The 19,754-nt window shown below is 43.7% G+C and overlaps 1 protein-coding gene and 1 pseudogene across 2 annotated transcripts; one reads left to right on the top strand and one right to left on the bottom strand.

Annotated features, from left to right (window-relative positions):
• Nucleotides 1-11,529: 11,529 nt before the first annotated feature.
• On the top strand, nucleotides 11,530-13,278 carry LOC147309788 (uncharacterized). The gene is made up of 2 exons (XM_086269942.1): nucleotides 11,530-12,921; nucleotides 13,222-13,278. The coding sequence occupies exons 1-2, from the start codon at nucleotides 11,530-11,532 to the stop codon at nucleotides 13,276-13,278; spliced, it is 1,449 nt and encodes a 482-aa protein (XP_086126068.1).
• A 2,841-nt stretch (nucleotides 13,279-16,119) lies between these two features.
• Nucleotides 16,120-19,529, bottom strand: LOC147309787 (uncharacterized; annotated as a pseudogene). Its single transcript, XR_015125855.1, has 2 exons — nucleotides 19,281-19,529; nucleotides 16,120-19,191 (listed from the first exon to the last, which is right to left on the bottom strand). The product of XR_015125855.1 is annotated as an uncharacterized LOC147309787 (transcript).
• Between the last annotated feature and the right edge of the window lie 225 nt (nucleotides 19,530-19,754).

The raw sequence follows: 19,754 nt of genomic DNA, 5'->3' as shown, positions 1-19,754 counted from the left end.
AGCATTTATTCAATAGATTACACATGTTCTTAGTTAAGATGATTACACCTATCACAGAGAGCTTCTGTCTGGGAAAAGGTCAGAAGCGTCAACGGGCGAGGTGAGGCCAAGTGCATTTTGAGGTCGAGACACACACACACACACACACACACACACACACACACACACACACACACACACACACACACACACACACACACACACAAAAACAGTAGTTAGACTCATGTTTAGGTAAGAGTTCAAATAATAGTTTGCAAAACCGTGTAACTGTAAGATTATGTTTGCATAAGGGACAGTTTGTTCCAGGAGATAAGCGAGAGTTAGAAGATTAATAGGAAGCACCTGGCCTCGAGACGAAGAAGATGCCCTATTAAATGTGTCAAAAGTCGTCAACAGAACATTTGTGGTTTTGAAACTTATGCATGTATTGTATCTGCTTTGACACATGAGGGGGCGTCATAAATAATACCCTGATGTTATAAAAAACACTGCTTGTGTATTATTGGGCGGAGATCGATGCTGTCTGTGTGCAGTGTTCATCTCCCCACGTGTGTGTTCATTAAAATCATTGTTTGACCGACTCTCCTGGACCAATTGTTGTTTTTTGTGCTCACCCTCAATATTTGAACCCGTAGCACTATTTTCATCAGACTTCCTCTGTACTCTATGAATCTAAGCTACTTGAGTCTTAGCTGTATCCAAAAGGTGTTCCAAAAGGTACCTTAGTTTGTGATATTGCACATTACCCAGACCTAAATTTACTGATCTTGTATTGAAAGTTTTGTCCCAGTGGCAGGTGGGTAGCACATTGGCCTTAACACTTGCATATGACTGGGTAGCTTTAGCCTGTGTGGTTCATGTTTTTGAAAACAGTTTTCAAGGAAATGCATCACTTTGTCTTGTATTTAAAGAAAAATATATAAGATTGGGATCCCCAGAAAATTGATTTTGTTCATCTGGACGTAGCGTTTTTAGTGGGAAAAACGTTTCCCATCCAAGTGACTTCTTAAGTCTCAGCTGACAGTAGGTTTCCCCAGCTTTATAAATAGTACGCCGGCAAAATGACCAAAACTAGCACTACTGAGAACAATGGGCTGTGAGGTTTTTGATCATTATTATGCAAATTGTCATGACCATTGATCAACAGCCACTGATCAAAGTCAGTTGAGCACTGAACACAGAAAGGCCCCAGCCAGGTGATGGAATTAAAGTCAGGACCTTCTTTCACATTGCTGCCCTTTTTGTAGGCTGTATGTTTTAATCATTTTATATTTTGGTTCTGTATTGTTATTTAGCCTTCTGGCTATCAGGCTAAGTTCACTTTCCTGGTCTTCTGCCTGTGTCAAGCTTGTGTGTGTGTGTGTGTGTGGGGGGGGGGGGGGGGGGGGGGAGTATTTTGAGCATTAAGAACAAGTCTCAGATGTGTTTCTTATGTGTTCGTGCCCATAGTGACAATAGTTTGCATCATAACACAGAGTGAAAAGCTCATTTGCTCCCACCTGATGTTATGTTAGGGCGATATTTAGTTTCGCCAGTAGGTGGCAGTGGCGGCTCAGCCAAACGGGTAACTGGCAAAATAATCCTACACAAAAGTAACGCAGGCCAGTTATTACAATGGAAGCCACCAGTAACACTGAATTGTTTTGCTGTGTTTCAGGTGAGAGCAATATACGAGCATTACATACATTTATGTAAAGTTGATGCTTAATTAACATGTTTGGAGTGTAATTCTTGTTTATATGGTGTTTAATGTGAGCGAATAAGGGAGTTTTTTCACGTTATCTGTGGGTAATGCTAGTAACGTTTGTGCGCTAGCTAAGTCATGTTAGCCTCCTGCATTAATCTCTGTAACCGTGTTGTTCCATCAGTACTGTGAAAGGAAACTGTTAGCTGGTTTCAGTTAAAGTTATAGGAAATAGACCAGCCAGTACATGTTATGTTGTCTATTGTTTACTGGTCATTTTCTGATTAATACAGGGCCATTACACGTAATGCTACAAAAGTCACACAGGCCAGTTATTACAATGGAAGCCGCCAGTAACACTGAATTGTTTTGCTGTGTTTCAGCGCAATAAACCTTCATGTGCACCTGAATGAACCCTGTCGTCCTTCAGTGTGTAACGTGTGTGTGTGTGTGTGTGTGTGTGTGTGTGTGTGTGGTTTCAGTGTCAGTCATTTCCTGTCATATATTGATAGTTTTTTGTCTCATGTGTTTTGGGTTCAGTTCTGCTTCCCCTGTCTTGTTAGTCTGTGATTAGTTTCAGCTGTCCTCCCACAAGTTGCCGGTTATCCTCTGTGTGTATGTATTGTCTAGGTATTATCAGTACCATGCAGGTACTGATTTCAGGTGGAATTATCTGTAATAATGCAGCTCTCCTGTGCTCTATCTGAGTCACAGTCCTCAGGATTTCACACACAGTGACCAACAATTTCTATTAGACGGGGAGACCTTTTGGGGCGACCGTGGCTCAGGGGTTTGGGAAGCGTATCTGTAACCAGAAGGTCACCAGTTCGATCCCCGGGCTCTCTGTCCTGGTCGTTGTGTCCTTGGGCAAGACACTTTACCCTACTGCCTACTGGTGTTGGCCAGAAGGGCCGATGGCACGATATGGCAGCCTCGCTTCTGTCCTTCTGTCAGTCTGCCCCAGGACAGCTGTGGCTACAACTGTAGCTTACCTCCACCAGTGTGTGAATAAATAGTGGCATTGTAAAGCGCTTTGGGTGCCTTGAAAAGCGCTATATAAATCCAATCCATTGTTATTATCCTTAGCTCTATCAAAATAGATCAATTCAGATCAATTCTTCTTCACTCTCCTTTTGTTTATCTAAATTGTTTCACTGTTTCTGAGAGATGCACACATCTATAACCTGAGCTTACACTCTTATTTTTGTAAATAGGTCATTACTGAATTTCTCAGAGGAAACCACCTGAGGGATTAATAAAGTTTCTTCTAATCTACTCGCGCCCTCATCTAATTCATCTCATCTGCTCATTTTTTTGAGATGCTACTTTGGGCTCCTCCTGGCAGAATGCTATCTATTAATGAAGTGAACTTTACATCCAAATTATAATGCACTGTTAGATCACCCTGTGAATACGTCACCATAATAATTTGATTAGTGTAACATAACTGCTCCATAGCCTATGAATTAAATGTTATTTTCTTACACTTATAACTATCCAGCAGGTAAATATAACTCCTTTCCTCCACCTTGTTTGATCACTGAAGTGAAATTCCCTCTATCAATCACTTATTCCAGTTGACTCTAAGTAAAGGTTAATTCATGCTAATTCTAAAGACATCATTAAACTTGGGCTGGAAAAGTATAACTTGAACTAGGTAATAATCATTACCTACTTTCTAGGAAGCATTTTTGTAAAGAGGAAGAATTTGCTTACTTTTTAAATACATAAAGAAAAAGGCCTGTTTTATTTTTTGTTTATTTGATGTTCCTCATTTTATTTATTGAATGTCTATCTGCATTTTAACCTACGCAGACATAGTAATTTGTATGTCTGTGTAGGTTCTAAGTCATCCAGGTCATGGCAATATTTGTAGTAATAGTAGTCTTTACTTTTCAATCTCTCTAGAATAGCAATTTGTAGTAGTGTTACTTAGGGCTGCTCGATTATGGCAAAAATGATAATCATGATTATTTTCACTGAAATTGAGATCTCGATTATTTCACGATATTTATTTAACAATAACAATGTATTGAATAATGACTTTAAAGATTGTCAAAAAATAATATAAAATAGTGTGCAAATACTGATAACAGTGCAAATGTTTGCAATATAAAAATAAATGAAAAATGTAAACATCTATGTTTAGTAAACTTTGCAGTGTTGCTCTGTGGTGCAGCTACGACACTGTAGCAAAGTTTACACACTATGTCTACTTGATCCATGTCTGACTCCGCGAACCCATAATGTTTCCACACCACTGAAGTTTTTTTTACCTCTCTTTTCAACCAACGGCAGTCACTCTCCTCTCCAAATAACTTCTGCTAGCTTTCCGAGCTTCCCTCAGGTCCTCTTAATCAGCGGTCCCCAACCCCCGGGCCTCGGACCGGTACCGGTCCGTGAGTCGTTTGGTACCGGGCTGCGAGAGTTGAGGCTCAGGTGTGAAATGTATATTTTTCAGGGTTTTTATCGGTTTTGAGCGTTATTTTGTTATCGTTTTTATCGTTTACTCGGTTTTCCTTGGTCTTTTGTGTTATGAATAAATTTTCTTTTTTTCGGTACCAGTACAAGTTTTATTTTGTTGTATTTATCCGCGACACCTTAAAGGCCGGTCCATGAAAATGTTGTCGGGCATAATCCGGTCCGTGGCGCAAAAAAGGTCGCGGACCGCTGCTCTTAATTGTTGTGACACGTGTTCGAAATGCACAGAGGTGTATTTTAAAGGTCAGTGTCTCAGGTTATTGCATTCTGTTTTACTTCCCTCACTCTCGTCAGCTCTGATTTCCCCCAGTTGTGTCTCCCTCCTGTCTCCCATTCCCTGATTGCACTGTGTGTATTTAACCCCTGTGTTTTCTGGTGTGTGTTGCTGGTTTGTCTGTGTGGTTTCCCTGCATCTTTCTACATCTCCCTTTAGCGATGTTTCATATCTCAAGATTTCAGGTTTGTTTTTGTTTTGTTTTCCCAGTTTAGGTTTTCAGTTCTGTTTTTGCCACTCTCACCTTTGTTGTATGTTCACTCTTTAAATAAAGCTCCCTCACATCAGTAGTGCTTGCATCTTGAGTCCTTTAATAATTTCCACATGGCTCACCCCGGCAGCGGTGACAACTCCAGCACAGTAGGCAAACGTAAAATACGTAGCACTGGTGTTCTGCCAGGAGAAACAAGGCAAGCAGGACTGGATTTGTTTAGATTTTTACAGCATCGAAATTCAGAGAATTATTTCCTCTTTTGTCAAATCATAGTGGCAGTAGAAATTACCCTAGCCTTCTGTAAACAACATAGATTGTTTTTGTTTCTATGAAAAAGACAAAGTACAACAAAAGAAAAAATGAGAAAACAATCATAGTTTTCTGAAAATGGAATGAGAATGATTTCTTTTAGTGTCTCTGCAAGTGCCTTTGTCTTGATTACTTAAATTTTTTTAAATTACTCTTCTTCACTCATTTTTTCCCTCTTTGCCAGGTGTACTAAAATATATTGTCAAATGTTTACATTAAAAACTATATGACTAAATTCTAAGAGCTTGAAAAGAAAAGCATCTGGAGTTGCACCTCTAATCCAAGAAGCTTCTTCAGTCTTTTGAATATGTGGCTTTACAGCTGAAGGCCCCATCCAAAGTTGTGTTTCTTAATGTTTACAGGCCTCCCAAATACTGCACAGACTTTTTTAATGACCTCAGTGAACTGCTGTCTGTGATCTGTGTTGATTTCGACTGTGTAATTATTGTTGGGGATTTTAACATCCATGTGGACAACCCTCAGGACAAAGGGACTAAAGACCTGAGTAACGATCTGGGCAACTTTGGGCTGACTCAGCATGTAACAGAGGCCACACATAATAGAGGACACACTCTTGACCTACTGATCTCCAAGGACCTGAGCATTTCAAACATTACTGTGTCTGATGTGGGCCTGTCTGATCATTACTGTGTTTTCTTTGAAAGTAAAATCTCAGCCCACACAAATATATCAACAGCAGTGATCACAAAACGGTGTATAACTGAAGACCCTCCTGTGCCAGTGGCAGCTGAACTTCATTCAACCATGGCCTGCAATGACTTTGCCAAATTCTTCACAGAAAAAATCCAAAAGATTAGACAAGCAATTGGTACATCAACAGCAGATCCAGACTATGTACTGTGTCCACCGAAAAACTGTTTAAACACCATGAAACAGTTTGACCCTAGTAACAGCAAAGACCTGGAGGACATCTTAGGTCAACTGAACTCCTCTTGCTGTGATGTCCTGGCAACAAGTTTTTTCAAAAAGGTCTCAAAGACTTTAGAGTCAGACCTGTTACAGATCGTCAACTTTTCTTTATTATCAGGTGTATTTACGGAACCACTAAAAACTGCTGTAATAAAACCTATACTGAAAAAGGACAATCTTGACAAGACACAAATGAACAACTAAGGCCGATCTCAAATCTCCCATTTTTAAGTAAGATCATTGATAGGTTTGTAGCTTGAACCTATTCGCTGGAACGTTGAAGACAATATAATTACACAGCAAGCAAGACACGAAGTAGGCAAAGTTCTTCATGTTTCTCGTGCAAGGGAGAGAACCGAACAGACGCCGTTCCTTCGCTTGACCCCAGTTGCTCTCGTTCGTTCTCCCGTAACACTGTTCTTTTATTGAGGTTACATGAATATGCATAGGTTCATTAACATATGACGTCCACATGCAAACAAAGAGTACCGTGTGTGTGTGTGTGTGTGTGTGTGTGTGTATGTGTGTGTGTGTGTGTGTGTGTGTGTGTGTGTGTGTGTGTGTGTGTGCTGCTGATCAAAGGGTCATATAACATAAAAGCACAAACGCAAACATCCTTGGTCAGGAAGAGGGTAGCCTCCCCCTCACCCTAGATGGTTCACCCTAGATAACACGGTGAGGAAGTCCAGCAGTTAAAGCACTTAGACTAGAACAGACGTAGCTACGTTAATCCTACCATAAAACAATAAAACAAGGTACGACCTCTCTCGTGCTCCCAGAGTGCTCTCTAATACACACAAAGTTTGCAGACTATCACTACACAATTGATTATATACCTCTAAGCATATATGGTTAAATATTTCTAAGCATAAATGACAATCAAAAATACAAAACCTAACAATCATTGAAAAAGCAGTTTCTCAACAGCTCAATTACTTCTTAACACAGAATAACTGCTATGATGCCTTCCAGTCAGGTTTTAGACAGAACCACAGCACTGAAACCGCTCTGACCAAAGTGTTTAATGACATATGTCTGAACACAGACAGTGGAAAAATGTCTTAGTTTTACTGGATCTCAGTGCACTGGAGAACTGGGCAGGTCTTTCAGGAACTGTATTAAACTGGTTCAAAACATACTTAGAAAACAGGAAATACTTTGTATCAATAGGTAACTTCACATCTGAGCAGACAAGTATCACATGTGGAGTTCCCCAAGGTTCCATCTTGGGACCCCCTCTGTTTAACATTTACATGCTCCCACTGGCACAGATTATAAAGAACAACAAAATAAACTACCACAGCTATGCAGATGACACACAAATATATATTACAATGTCACCAGGAGACCAAGGCCCTGTACAGGCTCTTGGTAAATGCATTGAGGAAATTAATGACTGGTTGTGCCACAATTTTCTCCAGCTAAACAAAAACAAAACTGAGGTAATAGTCTTTGGCGCCAAAGAAAAACGATTACAGGTCATCAGAGAACTTCAATCTATACGCCTAAAAACCACAAACCAGGCGAGAAATTTGGGTGTAGTGATGGATGCAGACCTAAACTTAGAAAAACACATTAAGACAATAACAAAATCAGCTTACTATCACCTCAAGAATATATCAAGGATAAAAGATCTGATGTCTCAACAGGACCTGGAAAAACTAGTCCATGCATTCATCTTTAGTAGGCTTGATTACTGTAACAGCATCTTTACAGGTCTACCTAAAAAAATCAGTCAGACAACTACAGCTCATTCAGAACTCTGCTGCTCGAGTCCTCACTAAGACCAAAAAAGTGGATCACATCAGTCCAGCTCTGAGGTCTTTACACTGGCTGCCTGTCCGTCAGAGGATAGACTTTAAAGTTCTGATGCTGGTCTATAAAGCTCTGAATGGTTTAGGACCAAAATACATCAGTGACCTTCTGACCCAGTATGAACCTTCCAGATCCCTCAGGTCATCTGGATCCGGTCTTTTATCAGTTCCCAGAGTCAGAACCAGACACGGAGAAGCTGCATTCAGCTTTTATGCTCCTCATATCTGGAACAAACTCCCAGAAAGCCTCAGATCAGCTGAAACACTCAGTTTATTTAAATCCAGGTTGAAGACTCACCTGTTCTCAGCTGCATTTGAATAAAGCACCAAATCCACACTTTTAAGCTTAAATTTCAAAACTAACATTTTAACTACTTTTATCTATTGTTCTGATTTTATCTGTTTTGATTTTATATACTGTTTTGTTTGTTTGTTTGTTAATTAGTTAGTTTATTTGTTTGCTTGTTTTAATCAATTTTAAATCATGCTTTTTATTTATTTGAGTTTCTAATGTCTCTGTAAAGCACTTTGAATCACCCTGTTGTTGAATTGTGCTATACAAATAAACTTGCCTTGCCTTCCCTTGCCTTGCCTAAGAGAGAGTTCTAGATAAGCCCTATGGGAGTGTCCCCAAGAGGGTCATGGGCCCCCTATTGATCCTCTACCTAATCACACAAGCAAGGTGTGAAAACAGAGTAAGGTCACAATCAACCAAGGTCTCAGGGGAACCCATTGTGAAACCTAGCCCCACCCTATCATGCGATGTACTGAGGTCAAATGGTCCAGCATTGAGTGGGTGTTAAGGTGTCTGGGAAGGGATCTAAAAACTGGATTACAGATGGCAGACAGTTGGTGCTGTAAACCACCGCCTTTGTTCAAAGATGGTTGGGTTGTTCACCATGGACATAGATGGCTTCTTTCACTCCTCATCTTAAAGAAATCCAGACACTTTCGAAGCTCCTTAGACTATGATGACCTGGATGACTGAGAACATTCACAGACATATATAACTGAATTATATGCTGAACAGGTGACCTCAAGACTGGGTGATTTTTTGAAGTCCAAACATGCTGTTTGTTCTTATGAAAAAAATCATGGCATAAGTACATGTCCCACACCCTTTTCATTTAGCATTTAATGCTACAAAAAAGAGTGAACAATGACTTACATTTCTAAAATGAAATGAATGACAATTGTCTCCTGTTTTGTGTCATTCAGACTTATGTCTGCATTTGAGTTTTTTGTGAACTTCAGTTTGCGCGTCATTTGTCTTTTTTGTGTGTATGAGCCTAAATGCTTCTTTCTAATTTGTCAAACTGGCAGAATATACACAGCAACTGTGTGATTAAAGTGAGAATGTTTTTCTGAAATAATTTGTTTTTAAATTTAATAATTTTAAAAGTGGCTTTGAAGGAACGGTAAAAGTTGTATTTTGCATTTTGCAAGATGTTACATTTTATGAAATACATATGCTTCCTTTAGTTAATAATATTAAAAACTATAGCTTGCATTTTCATAGCTACACAGATGATACTCAGCTTTAATTATCAATGAAGACAAGTGATACAAATCCATTAATTAAACCATAAACATGTCTTAAAGACACAAAAGTGTAGATGAGCTTTGATTTCATAATTCTAAATATAGACAACACTGAGATTATTATATTCAGAACTAAATATCATAAAAGATCATGTTAGATACTGTGCTTTGAAGAAACACAGTATCTAAGGAGATACTTACTCTAAATCACATTTCCTTATCTGCCATAGTATCACTGTGAGAAATCTTGGAGTTTGGTGTGCATTCAATCTGAAAAAGATATCCTTCTGTCTGCACAATAAACCTGTTATGGCAGCAAAGGCCAGTGTGTGAAAATGGACCAAAATGCAGATGCAGGCAGAGGCAAAAACTGGTAGGTTTTCAATTAGACTTTATTTATAGAAACACAGCCTTTTTGAGTGCTAAAAAGAAACTTGGTAAGAAAACTGGGGTTCCTATTTTCTTCAGTCACTGATGAATAGTAAGATGACCTAGCTTTATGGAGCTTTTTATAGTGTAATAAACTCTTTACAGGTTGCAATGAAAATCTCCCAAATTAGCTAGATACATTTTTGTGAATAATTAGTTAATTTGGAAGCTCTGGCACTGTGCTTAAAACTATACGCAATGTTCATCATTCCGACTTTCCAAATAAATTAACAGTTGTAGCAGTATCTTTGCAATCTGTTTTAATACTCTGGTTCAAACATGTTGCTAGAAATCCGCTACCTGGTACATGTCTTGCCAAAAAGGGTCGAACCTACAGTATTTACTTATTTAATTAGAGGTGGAAAAACTCCATGTGCTGACAGGTAGGCAAGAATAAATAGTTATTAGTGTTAAAACTGGTCTTAATTACCAGCTATACAAACAGTGCTCCCTGCCTCCAGAATACAATTTTATTCAACTATGCAATCAGGAGATTATTAACAGCAGATACCCAATTTATACATTTTCTATATTGTTTCTTGAGATTGTGCATCAATTGTGGAAAGCCTCAGTCTGCCAGACAGAAGATTGGCTTGAGTGAGTCCTGCAGAAGCACAGACTGCAACTGAGCAGGCTGTTATGATAGGCTAGAAAGAGGCTAGCCAGACCACGGAGACAAAGGGTGCCACTGAGGCGCACCCAACACCCACTCCCAGAACAAGAATCTTGATGCCATACTCAGGCAGTAGCCCTGAGAGGGCTCCTGCTCCTTCATGAGCGAAGCAAGTGAGTGGAGGCAGCCAGTAACTCGAGAGGACCAAAATGGATGACAGATTGGGTAGAAGGCCTGAGTAGATATGGCCCTGTGCAACCTAGCCAGAAGCAAATCTTAGAGTCCCTGTGGATGCAGCATCTTGAACACTGTGATTCAAACATGTAAACAAATCTAACCAGGCAAATCCCACAGGATGGAGCTAAATGAAAATCAAGGACAATTTCTTTATAATTTTTTTTTTTTTAATTATTGTTAGAGAGAGGGATTTTTACCAACCCTCTGAGGGTGGTGATTTCAGCAGCGAGTGTTTCTGCCTGCTTCTGACTAAATCTTTCTAAAGAATTTCCAAGAGTGTCGGGTACAGGTTTTTAAGGATTTTAGGGATTACCAAATCCAGATTATTAGGGTTTTAAATAGTAAGGATGGTAAAATGAAGCTTTATGAAGCACTGAAATGTGTAATGAAAAACTGTTCATTAATCAAGGTTTTCAACACAGTCGTCTTTAGTGCCATCTTGTGACCAAAAAGACAAAGAGCAGTTTGAATCTACAAATGAAAAAGAACTGCTTCATTGTGGTTGGTAACTCTACCAACAGCTACTGTTTAATATCATGTGACAATTCTGTGTGATATCCAGTGTTGGGACTAACGCGTTATTGAGTAACGCATTACAGTAACTACGTTATTATTGCGGTAACGAGCACGGTAACTAGTTATTATGCCAAAATCAGGAACGCGTTACTCGTTACTGGGATTTAGATAGGGTCGTTATTCGTTACTTTGTGTGTTGCGTTTGACTTACCTCGGAAATCGGAACACGAACCTGGGAATAATGTCACACTCGAGTGAACGGCGTTCTGGTTAGCCTCGTTGGAGAAGTCTGGATTCCAATATGGCGACACCCTCAAAAATGCTTGTTTTGCTAGCCCTCTACAAAAACAAATTACTACTAAACACATATGCAGCTCATCTGCAGTCCCGAATTTCCGAGTCCCAAGTACAAAGGAAAGCACCACGACTGCAGTTTCCGTGTTGGACGTAAAAAGGGCACGTGACACTGTGACGTAAGCTACAATCATGGTGGCAGTCGAAGATGGTCCAGGCATGGGTTTTCTGTCCTGGAAATATTCACATTATTTCTCCTTTCTGGTGGTAAAAGACAGGAATATTGTCATAAACTGTACTCTCTGTGGAGGTTCTAAAACTCTTTCGACATCAAAGACTAGCAATTCTAATCTGATGAAACATCTTCAGAAACAACATGCATCTACCAACTTAGTTGGAAAAGAACCCGAAGGCAACGTCGGTGACTCTAGCTCTGTTGACGCTATTCCAGCAAAACAACGAAAGCTTGATTTTGGACAGCCTGCTGCACAGTCCATCACCCAGCCCCAGCTACACAGGCTGATTGTCAGGTATGTTGTGGAAGACATGAAACCCATCTCAACGGTTGAGTCCCATGCTTTCAGACAACTGATTAGTCATATACCTGTGCGAGGGAGAGCTGGGAAGGCACCATCCAGAAAGACATTTTCCAGTTTCCTAGACCAAGAATATGCCAACATGGAGTCAGAGCTCAAAAATACACTTGACATGGTAGAATACATCTCCACAACAGCAGACATTTGGACTGTGCATAATAAAAGTTTTCTTGGTGTGACCGCGCATTGGATAAATGCACAAAACATGAAATGTGAGAAAGCAGCGCTGGCATGCAGGCGATTTCTGGGTCGACATACGTATGACAGTATTGCATCTGAGCTGGACAACATTAACTCATCTCATGGCCTATCGTTTAAAATCACATCAACTGTAACGGATAATGGCTCCAATTTTGTCAAGGCTTTTAAAGTGTACCAGCCACCACCTGAGTCAGATGACTCTGAATATGAGGAGGATGAGGTGACTTTTGTTTCGATTGGGGATGTGCTGCAGAATGGTGCTGATGATGCAATTTCTTTACCGCCACATCAGAGATGTGCATCGCACACAATGAATCTTATCTCTTGCACTGATGTGGAGAAGTGGCTATTGTCTGAAGGTGCAACAAAAACCATCTACAGAAGTGCCACCACAAAATGTGCAGGGCTGTGGAACATGGCCAGTCGTTCCACAGTGGCTGCTGAGATTGTGGAAGGCATTATTGCAAAGAAGCTACTAGTACCTTGCACAACAAGGTGGAACTCGTTCTATTATGCTCTGGAGAGAATTTCAAAGATACCTGTGGTGGAGCTGAACACAATCTCATCCACATTACAGTTGAAATGTTTCAATGAGAGGGAGCATCAGTGTATCAGAGAGTACTGTGCAGTCATGAAACCACTTACTGTGGCACTGGACATTCTTCAAGGAGAAGACCATTGTTTTTATGCCACACTCCTACCCACACTGGAATCGCTGATGACCAAGACTCTGGCTATAAAAAATGGTCTGCAAATTCTTGTTGGGCTACCAGATACAGTTGTCCAGGTAAGAGATGATATTTTCATTTGTGTTTATCTTTAATGAAATGTTTTACTCAATTGCTTTTTATATTGTGCTGTGCTGTTCACATGCAAGTGAATGCTGTTACAGTTACAGATACTTAACCCCAATAAATAAATAAAATAAATACAGCGTAGTAAAATACACACTATTTACAAATTAAAATACATTCTATATAAAACTACAGCATGCTGTTAATGTTTAATTAATTTAATGTTGAAACAATGCATACTTTCTCATGCAAAAATGTTTTTTGCACTTTTACTGTGTCGTTATTACTGGCAGTCAAAACAAGGTTTGCACATGTCCTTGGAAGTGAAGATGCTTTGCTGGCTGCTGTGACACTACCAAAATTTAAGCTTCGTTGGCTACATGACCAGGCGCGGAAGGACCTCGCAAAGGCACGTCTGCTGGTAGAGTGTCGAAAACCTCTCCCTGAAAGCTCATCAATGTGGCTGAAGTAAAAGAAAGAAGAGTGGGCCAAAATTCCTCCACGCCAATATGAAAGACTCAGAAGATTGCTGTTCTTGCTCCCAAGGGTGGCACAACCAGTTATTACATTTAGGGCTCAATTGCTTTTTCACACAGGGCCAGGTAGGTTTGGATAACTTTGTTCCCTTACTAAAAGAAATCATTATTTAAAACTGTATTTTGTATTTACTTCATTTTTGCAGGAAAGAGGGAAATACATATTGGTAAGGTTCTCTTAGGGAGCCTCTGATGGCGCTAGACCAGCTGTTTCTAGTTCTTGTTTCAAGAAACATTTTTTAAGAAACATTTTTGCTGAGAAAAAACAGTCCATTTTAAGTCTAAGAAGAAAGAAAACAGCATTACTTTCCAAAATACCAGTATATTTTCCTTAATTATTACACAGCACAGCTGTGTTAGCTCACCTTCAAGCAATTCATAATGTCAGGTGGTTTAAAGTTCACATACACATAGAAGAGAACACATACATGCCTACAAGCAATGTGAAGGAGAGGGGTTCATACTGTGAATTACTTTACTGCTCAGCAAACATAACAAAACTCGTAAACTTCAATATGCACACACACTCATGAAGTCTAAACACTGTAAATTAACCTTTAAAAGGCCAATTCTAGCCCCATAGCTATTAGACCTTTAAACACTGCTACCCAAGCAATACACACACGCACACCCACCCGCGCACACACTCACACGCACACAAACATGAATAAACATAAACACAGAAAAGCCATGATTGCGAGTGAAATTCTATTTATGTAACACACACACACATGCACAACCACACTATGTTGTGTAATGGAAATATTCTTTCTGCAAAATTGGGTAATTAACTGTAAAATGAACTGATGTGGATAAAGAAGGTTACTGACTACTTCACTCTGAAACTTACCTTCAATATGGCACACTCCTGCTCCGGGCCATCTCTAAGTGAATGTGTGTGCATGTGTGCATTATTGTATTTATAATGAAATTCAGTGTTGGGGAGTAACGGAATACATGTACCGCCGTTACGTATTTAAAATACAAAATATGAGTAACTGTATTCCGTTACAGTTACCGTTTAAAAAGGTGGTATTCAGAATACAGTTACTTTGTTGAAATAAATGGATTACACTACGGTACTTTCCTGTTTCATTTTGTCGCGGGTCAGGACTGTTTGGGTTTTGTTTGACAGCTACGTTCTGTTGTTCCAGGCGGCAGCGCTACGGTTGCCATGGTTACAGGGCGACGCTCTCTCTCTCTCTGCGACTGTGTGTTTCCTAGGTGAGAGAGCGCCTTTTCGTTGTTGTTGTTGTTGTTGTTGTGCTAAGCTAACAGGCAGAATGCTACAAGCATAGCTCTAAAGAATGTAGCATCATGGGCAGTGTAGTCCGTGTTGCAGAGAGAATGGACTGCCATACACGTTATGGGTCTGTGAGCGTGAGGAGGGAGAGAGAAAAAGGGGAGTGGAAAGGTAGGAGTTGTCATCGAGGAAAAACGGGAGCTGGAAGCAGGTAAATATAATAATAACCACTTCAGCCAAGCTATCAAGACTCGACTGTACGTTCGTGTTTTCCTCCGAAAACAATAAGTTCCGTTGGAGCAGTCTTTCAACGCCTCTCTCTGTCTCTCGCAAGAAAAGTTGACCCACACAACAAAGTAAAGCTAGTTTTCGGCTACGAGCCGACAGGGACCCCGCCGTATTAGTCAGAGGTCCCTTTACTACAGTTCGGAGTCGCGGACCTTCAGTAATAGTAATAAATCACACGGCAATAGTACATTCACGTTGTTGTAAAAAGCATGATAATATATTAAGTAATCCAAAGTATTCAGAATACGTTACTGTCATTGAGTAACGTAACGGAATACGTTACAGAATACATTTTGGGGCATGTATTCTGTATTCTGTAATGGAATACATTTTAAAAGTAACCTTCCCAACACTGATGAAATTAAAAAACACTGTGGTAGGAGTAAGAAAAAGGTAAAAAAAAAAAAAAAAAAAAAAGGAAGCCTAGAGTAATTTGGGAATAGTTTTAACCTGTACTCATTTATATACTGTAATGCCAAGTATTCACAAGTCTGCCTTTACACACATATGAACATGAGTGAAATCCCATTCTTAATGCATTTGGTTCAGTATGATGCTGGCCCACCCTTTGTAGCTCTAACAGCTTCAACTCGACCATTCTTCCAGAAGTGCATTTGTGGGGTTGAACACTGATGTTGGACGAGAAGGTTTGGCTCACAAATTCCACTGTAACTCATCCCAAAGGTGTTCTGTTGGGCTGAGGTCAGGACTCTGTGCAGGCCAGTCAAGTTTTTCCACAGCAAACTCGCTCATCCATGTCTTTATGGACCTTACTTTGCGCACTTGTGCACAGTTCTGTTTCAACAGAAAGGGACCATCCTCAAACTGTTCCCACAAAGTCAGAAGCATGAAATTGTCCAAAATGTCTTGCTATGATCAAGCATTAAGTGTCACGGTCTCGCTGGCAGACCGTGGGGATGTGGGGAAAGGAGGACCCAAAATGCAGGACTCTACAGTGCAACAGTGTTTATTTACAGTGGTGACAATCCGAACAACAATAAATCCCCCCGTGCGATCCCAACTCCCATTCCGTGTCTTCTCCTTTATCCCGTGCTCCGTGCTCTGTCTCCGTTCCCTGTGTACTCTCCGTGTGCTGCCTCCTGGTCGCCACAATTCTTCCTGAGGAAACACGCATACCAAAGGCAGCCGTGAGTACAAAACCTAACAGTAGACTTGCACTAACCTTGCACAATACACTTAAGACTGACGGGAAGTCACTCAACGATCCAGCGTCGAGGAGCTCTCAGCCACACTGTTTTGAAGCTCCTCTGACGAGGCTTGATCGGCGCCAGGTGTGTGTGGATTCCTGGGTGGGACCGGTCAGCTGGCAGGGCCACACCCACCAGGCCTAAAAGTGCCTGCCACGACCGCACCCTCACATACACAAGCACACACCCCTAAACACCTGACAGTACACCAACACGGAAAAACAGGACAGCAGACACAACCATAATAACAACAACCACAATAATGATAATAATAATAATAACTACAATAGTAGTCCACACTGCTCACGGACCCCGAATCCCTGGAACTGGGTCCGTGACAGTACCCCCCCTCTAAGGGTCGGCACCCGACGACCCAAAAACAAAAACAAAACAAAAACCACAGTACAACCAACCCCGGGCGGGCGGCGGGGGGTCCCGGACGGAGGGCCCCAAAACCCCAGTTCAAATGTCCAACCACTGCCATGGTGGGAACAACAGTTCTTGCGGCCGACCCAGTGGACCGCAAGCAGGCAAAACTCGCTACGGGTCAGGCAGTGGTGGGAAAACAGTTCGGGCGGCCTACCTCCAACCCCATGATGGAAGCGGAACGCTTCAGGCGGCCTGCCGCGGATCCGGTGGCGGCGGCGCTGCTCCTCCGGCGGCCTGCCACGGGTCCGGTGGCGGCGGAACGGTTCTGGTGGCCTGCCACGGGTCCGGTGGCGGCGGCGCTGCTCCTCCGGCGGCCTGCCACGGGTCCGGTGGCGGCGGAACGGTTCTGGTGGCCTGCCACGGGTCCGGTGGCGGCGGCGCTGCTCCTCCGGCGGCCTGCCACGGGTCCGGTGGCGGCGGAACGGTTCTGGTGGCCTGCCACGGGTCCGATGGCAACGTCGCTGCTCCGGTGAGCAACAGCGAGGCGTGGCACATGGTCTATGACGCGCCGGTCGCTGACGTGGACGCACTGGACGTGGATGGCGTGGAGGCCGCGCTAGACGTGGAGGTCCCTCCGGTTCGCTGACCTCCGGCTGAGCGGGTCCCTCCTCGGCTGGCAGCGAGAGCCCCTCCGCGGCTGGCAGCGAGAGCCCCTCCGCGGCTGGCAGCGCCGGTTGTTCCTTCCGCTCGCCGAGCTCCTCCGCTGGTGGCTCGCCGAGCTCCTCCGCTGGTGGCTCGCCGAGCTCCTCCGGCTCGCCGAGCTCCTCCGGCTCGCTGAGCTCCACCGGCTCGGGCATGCTGAGCTCCACAGCTGGCGACGCGGGCTCCTCCCGCTCGCTGAGCTCCCGCTCGGGCATGCTGAGCTCCTCCGGCTCGCTGAGCTGCTCCTGCTCGCTGAGCTGCTCCTGCTCGCTGAGCTGCTCCTGCTCGGGCATGCTGAGCTCCTCCGGCTCGCTGAGCTCCACAGCTGGCGACGCGGGCTCCTCCCGCTCGCTGAGCTCCTGCTCGGGCATGCTGAGCTCCTCCGGCTCGCTGAGCTGCTCGGGCATGCTGAGCTCCTCCGGCTCGCTGAGCTGCTCCTGCTCGCTGAGCTCCTCCGGCTCGCTGAGCTCCACAGCTGGCGACGCGGGCTCCTCCCGCTCGCTGAGCTCCCGCTCGGGCATGCTGAGCTCCTCCGGCTCGCTGAGCTCCACAGCTGGCGACGCGGGCTCCTCCCGCTCGCTGAGCCGCTCCTCCGGCTGCGACGCGGGTATAGATGGTCGTTGATCCGGAGGTGAAGATGGCGATGCGGAAGCTGCAGGTGGCGAAGATGACGGTCGAGCGGGTGATGTGGATGGTGAAGTCGAGAGTTCTGCGGTCGCTGCAGTCTGATGGGACGCTGGTGGAGAAGTAGCTGCAAAGGGCGGATGTGATAATGGTGCGGCAGCTACTTGTGGTAGACTGGACAGCGATGTAGAAACAACAGGCGGGTGACATAATGGCAGGGTAGTTCCAGCAGGCATATAAGCCTCCAACTGAGGATGAAGACGAGAGGCTGACTGGACTGGCTGTGCTACGGCTACAGGCTGGGCAGCTGGCTGTGCTACGGCTACAGGCTGGGCAGCTGGCTGTGCTACGGCTACAGGCTGGGCAGCTGGCTGTGCTACGAGGTTAGCTTTCACACAGTCCCGTGAATAAACAGATGAGGTGAATGAAGATGAATTGTCCATATGACTCACCACAGCCGGCTGTTGGAAAGTTTTAGAGTCTGACTGCGGTGAGGCACGCCGGCGGCGCAAGCGTCGCTTCTTTAACGATGCCGGGGCCAGCGTATCAGGCTGAGGTTCCACCAGCCGGCCGGACAGGAGAGCAGCTGTGTGATTTTGAGCTGCCGGTCCTTGGTCTGCTGACTCAGCAGGTGCCGCAGAGGTGAGTGGAGATGTGGTGAGGTGCAGAGGGCGTGTGAAACGTTTCTCCCGCAATGGAGGGTCCAACAAGCGAGCTGCAAGCAACGGCGGGGAGGCTATCAGCCTATGAAAAAAGAAATAGGCAGCAAGGGCTCCCAGGGAGGTTGCCATATCCTCCTCGCCCGGACAGCCCAAACCAAACAGCTCAAAACAGGAACTTTCCCTCAGCGTGGTTATAATCGAAATTAGTCTCTTAATGTCCAAAAAGCTCACAGATGAGGTGATTGAAGACAGGAAGGCATCAAAAAATACGACCTGCATGTGTCTCTGATGTGGATCCGCCGCCTGGATAATGCTCCGACAGTATTTCCAGAGCTGGGCGAGCAATTCCTCCTGTGAGACGGTCCTTGAGTCCGCTGGGCCCATAATGGCTGGATCGTTCTGTCACGGTCTCGCTGGCAGACCGTGGGGATGTGGGGAAAGGAGGACCCAAAATGCAGGACTCTACAGTGCAACAGTGTTTATTTACAGTGGTGACAATCCGAACAACAATAAATCCCCCCGTGCGATCCCAACTCCCGTTCCGTGTCTTCTCCTTTATCCCGTGCTCCGTGCTCTGTCTCCGTTCCCTGTGTACTCTCCGTGTGCTGCCTCCTGGTCGCCACAATTCCTCCTGAGGAAACACGCATACCAAAGGCAGCCGTGAGTACAAAACCTAACAGTAGACTTGCACTAACCTTGCACAATACACTTAAGACTGACGGGAAGTCACTCAACGATCCAGCGTCGAGGAGCTCTCAGCCACACTGTTTTGAAGCTCCTCTGACGAGGCTTGATCGGCGCCAGGTGTGTGTGGATTCCTGGGTGGGACCGGTCAGCTGGCAGGGCCACACCCACCAGGCCTAAAAGTGCCTGCCACGACCGCACCCTCACATACACAAGCACACACCCCTAAACACCTGACAGTACACCAACACGGAAAAACAGGACAGCAGACACAACCATAATAACAACAACAACCACAATAATGATAATAATAATAATAATAATAATAATAATAATAACTACAATAGTAGTCCACACTGCTCACGGACCCCGAATCCCTGGAACTGGGTCCGTGACATTAAGAGTTCTTTTCACTGGTACTAAGGGGCTGAGCCCAGCTCCTGAAAAACAACCCCACACAATAATCTCCCCTCCTTTACACATGACACAGTGCAGTCTGAAAAGTACCGT

This window comes from Aulonocara sp. 'chitande type north' Nkhata Bay, linkage group LG17 (genome assembly GCF_057382095.1).
Source record: "Aulonocara sp. 'chitande type north' Nkhata Bay isolate Kocher_YH1m ecotype deep benthic linkage group LG17, A_spYH_male_GT1.1, whole genome shotgun sequence".
Lineage (NCBI taxonomy): Eukaryota > Metazoa > Chordata > Actinopteri > Cichliformes > Cichlidae > Aulonocara > Aulonocara sp. 'chitande type north' Nkhata Bay.
This window is presented reverse-complemented; position numbering and strand designations above follow the sequence as displayed.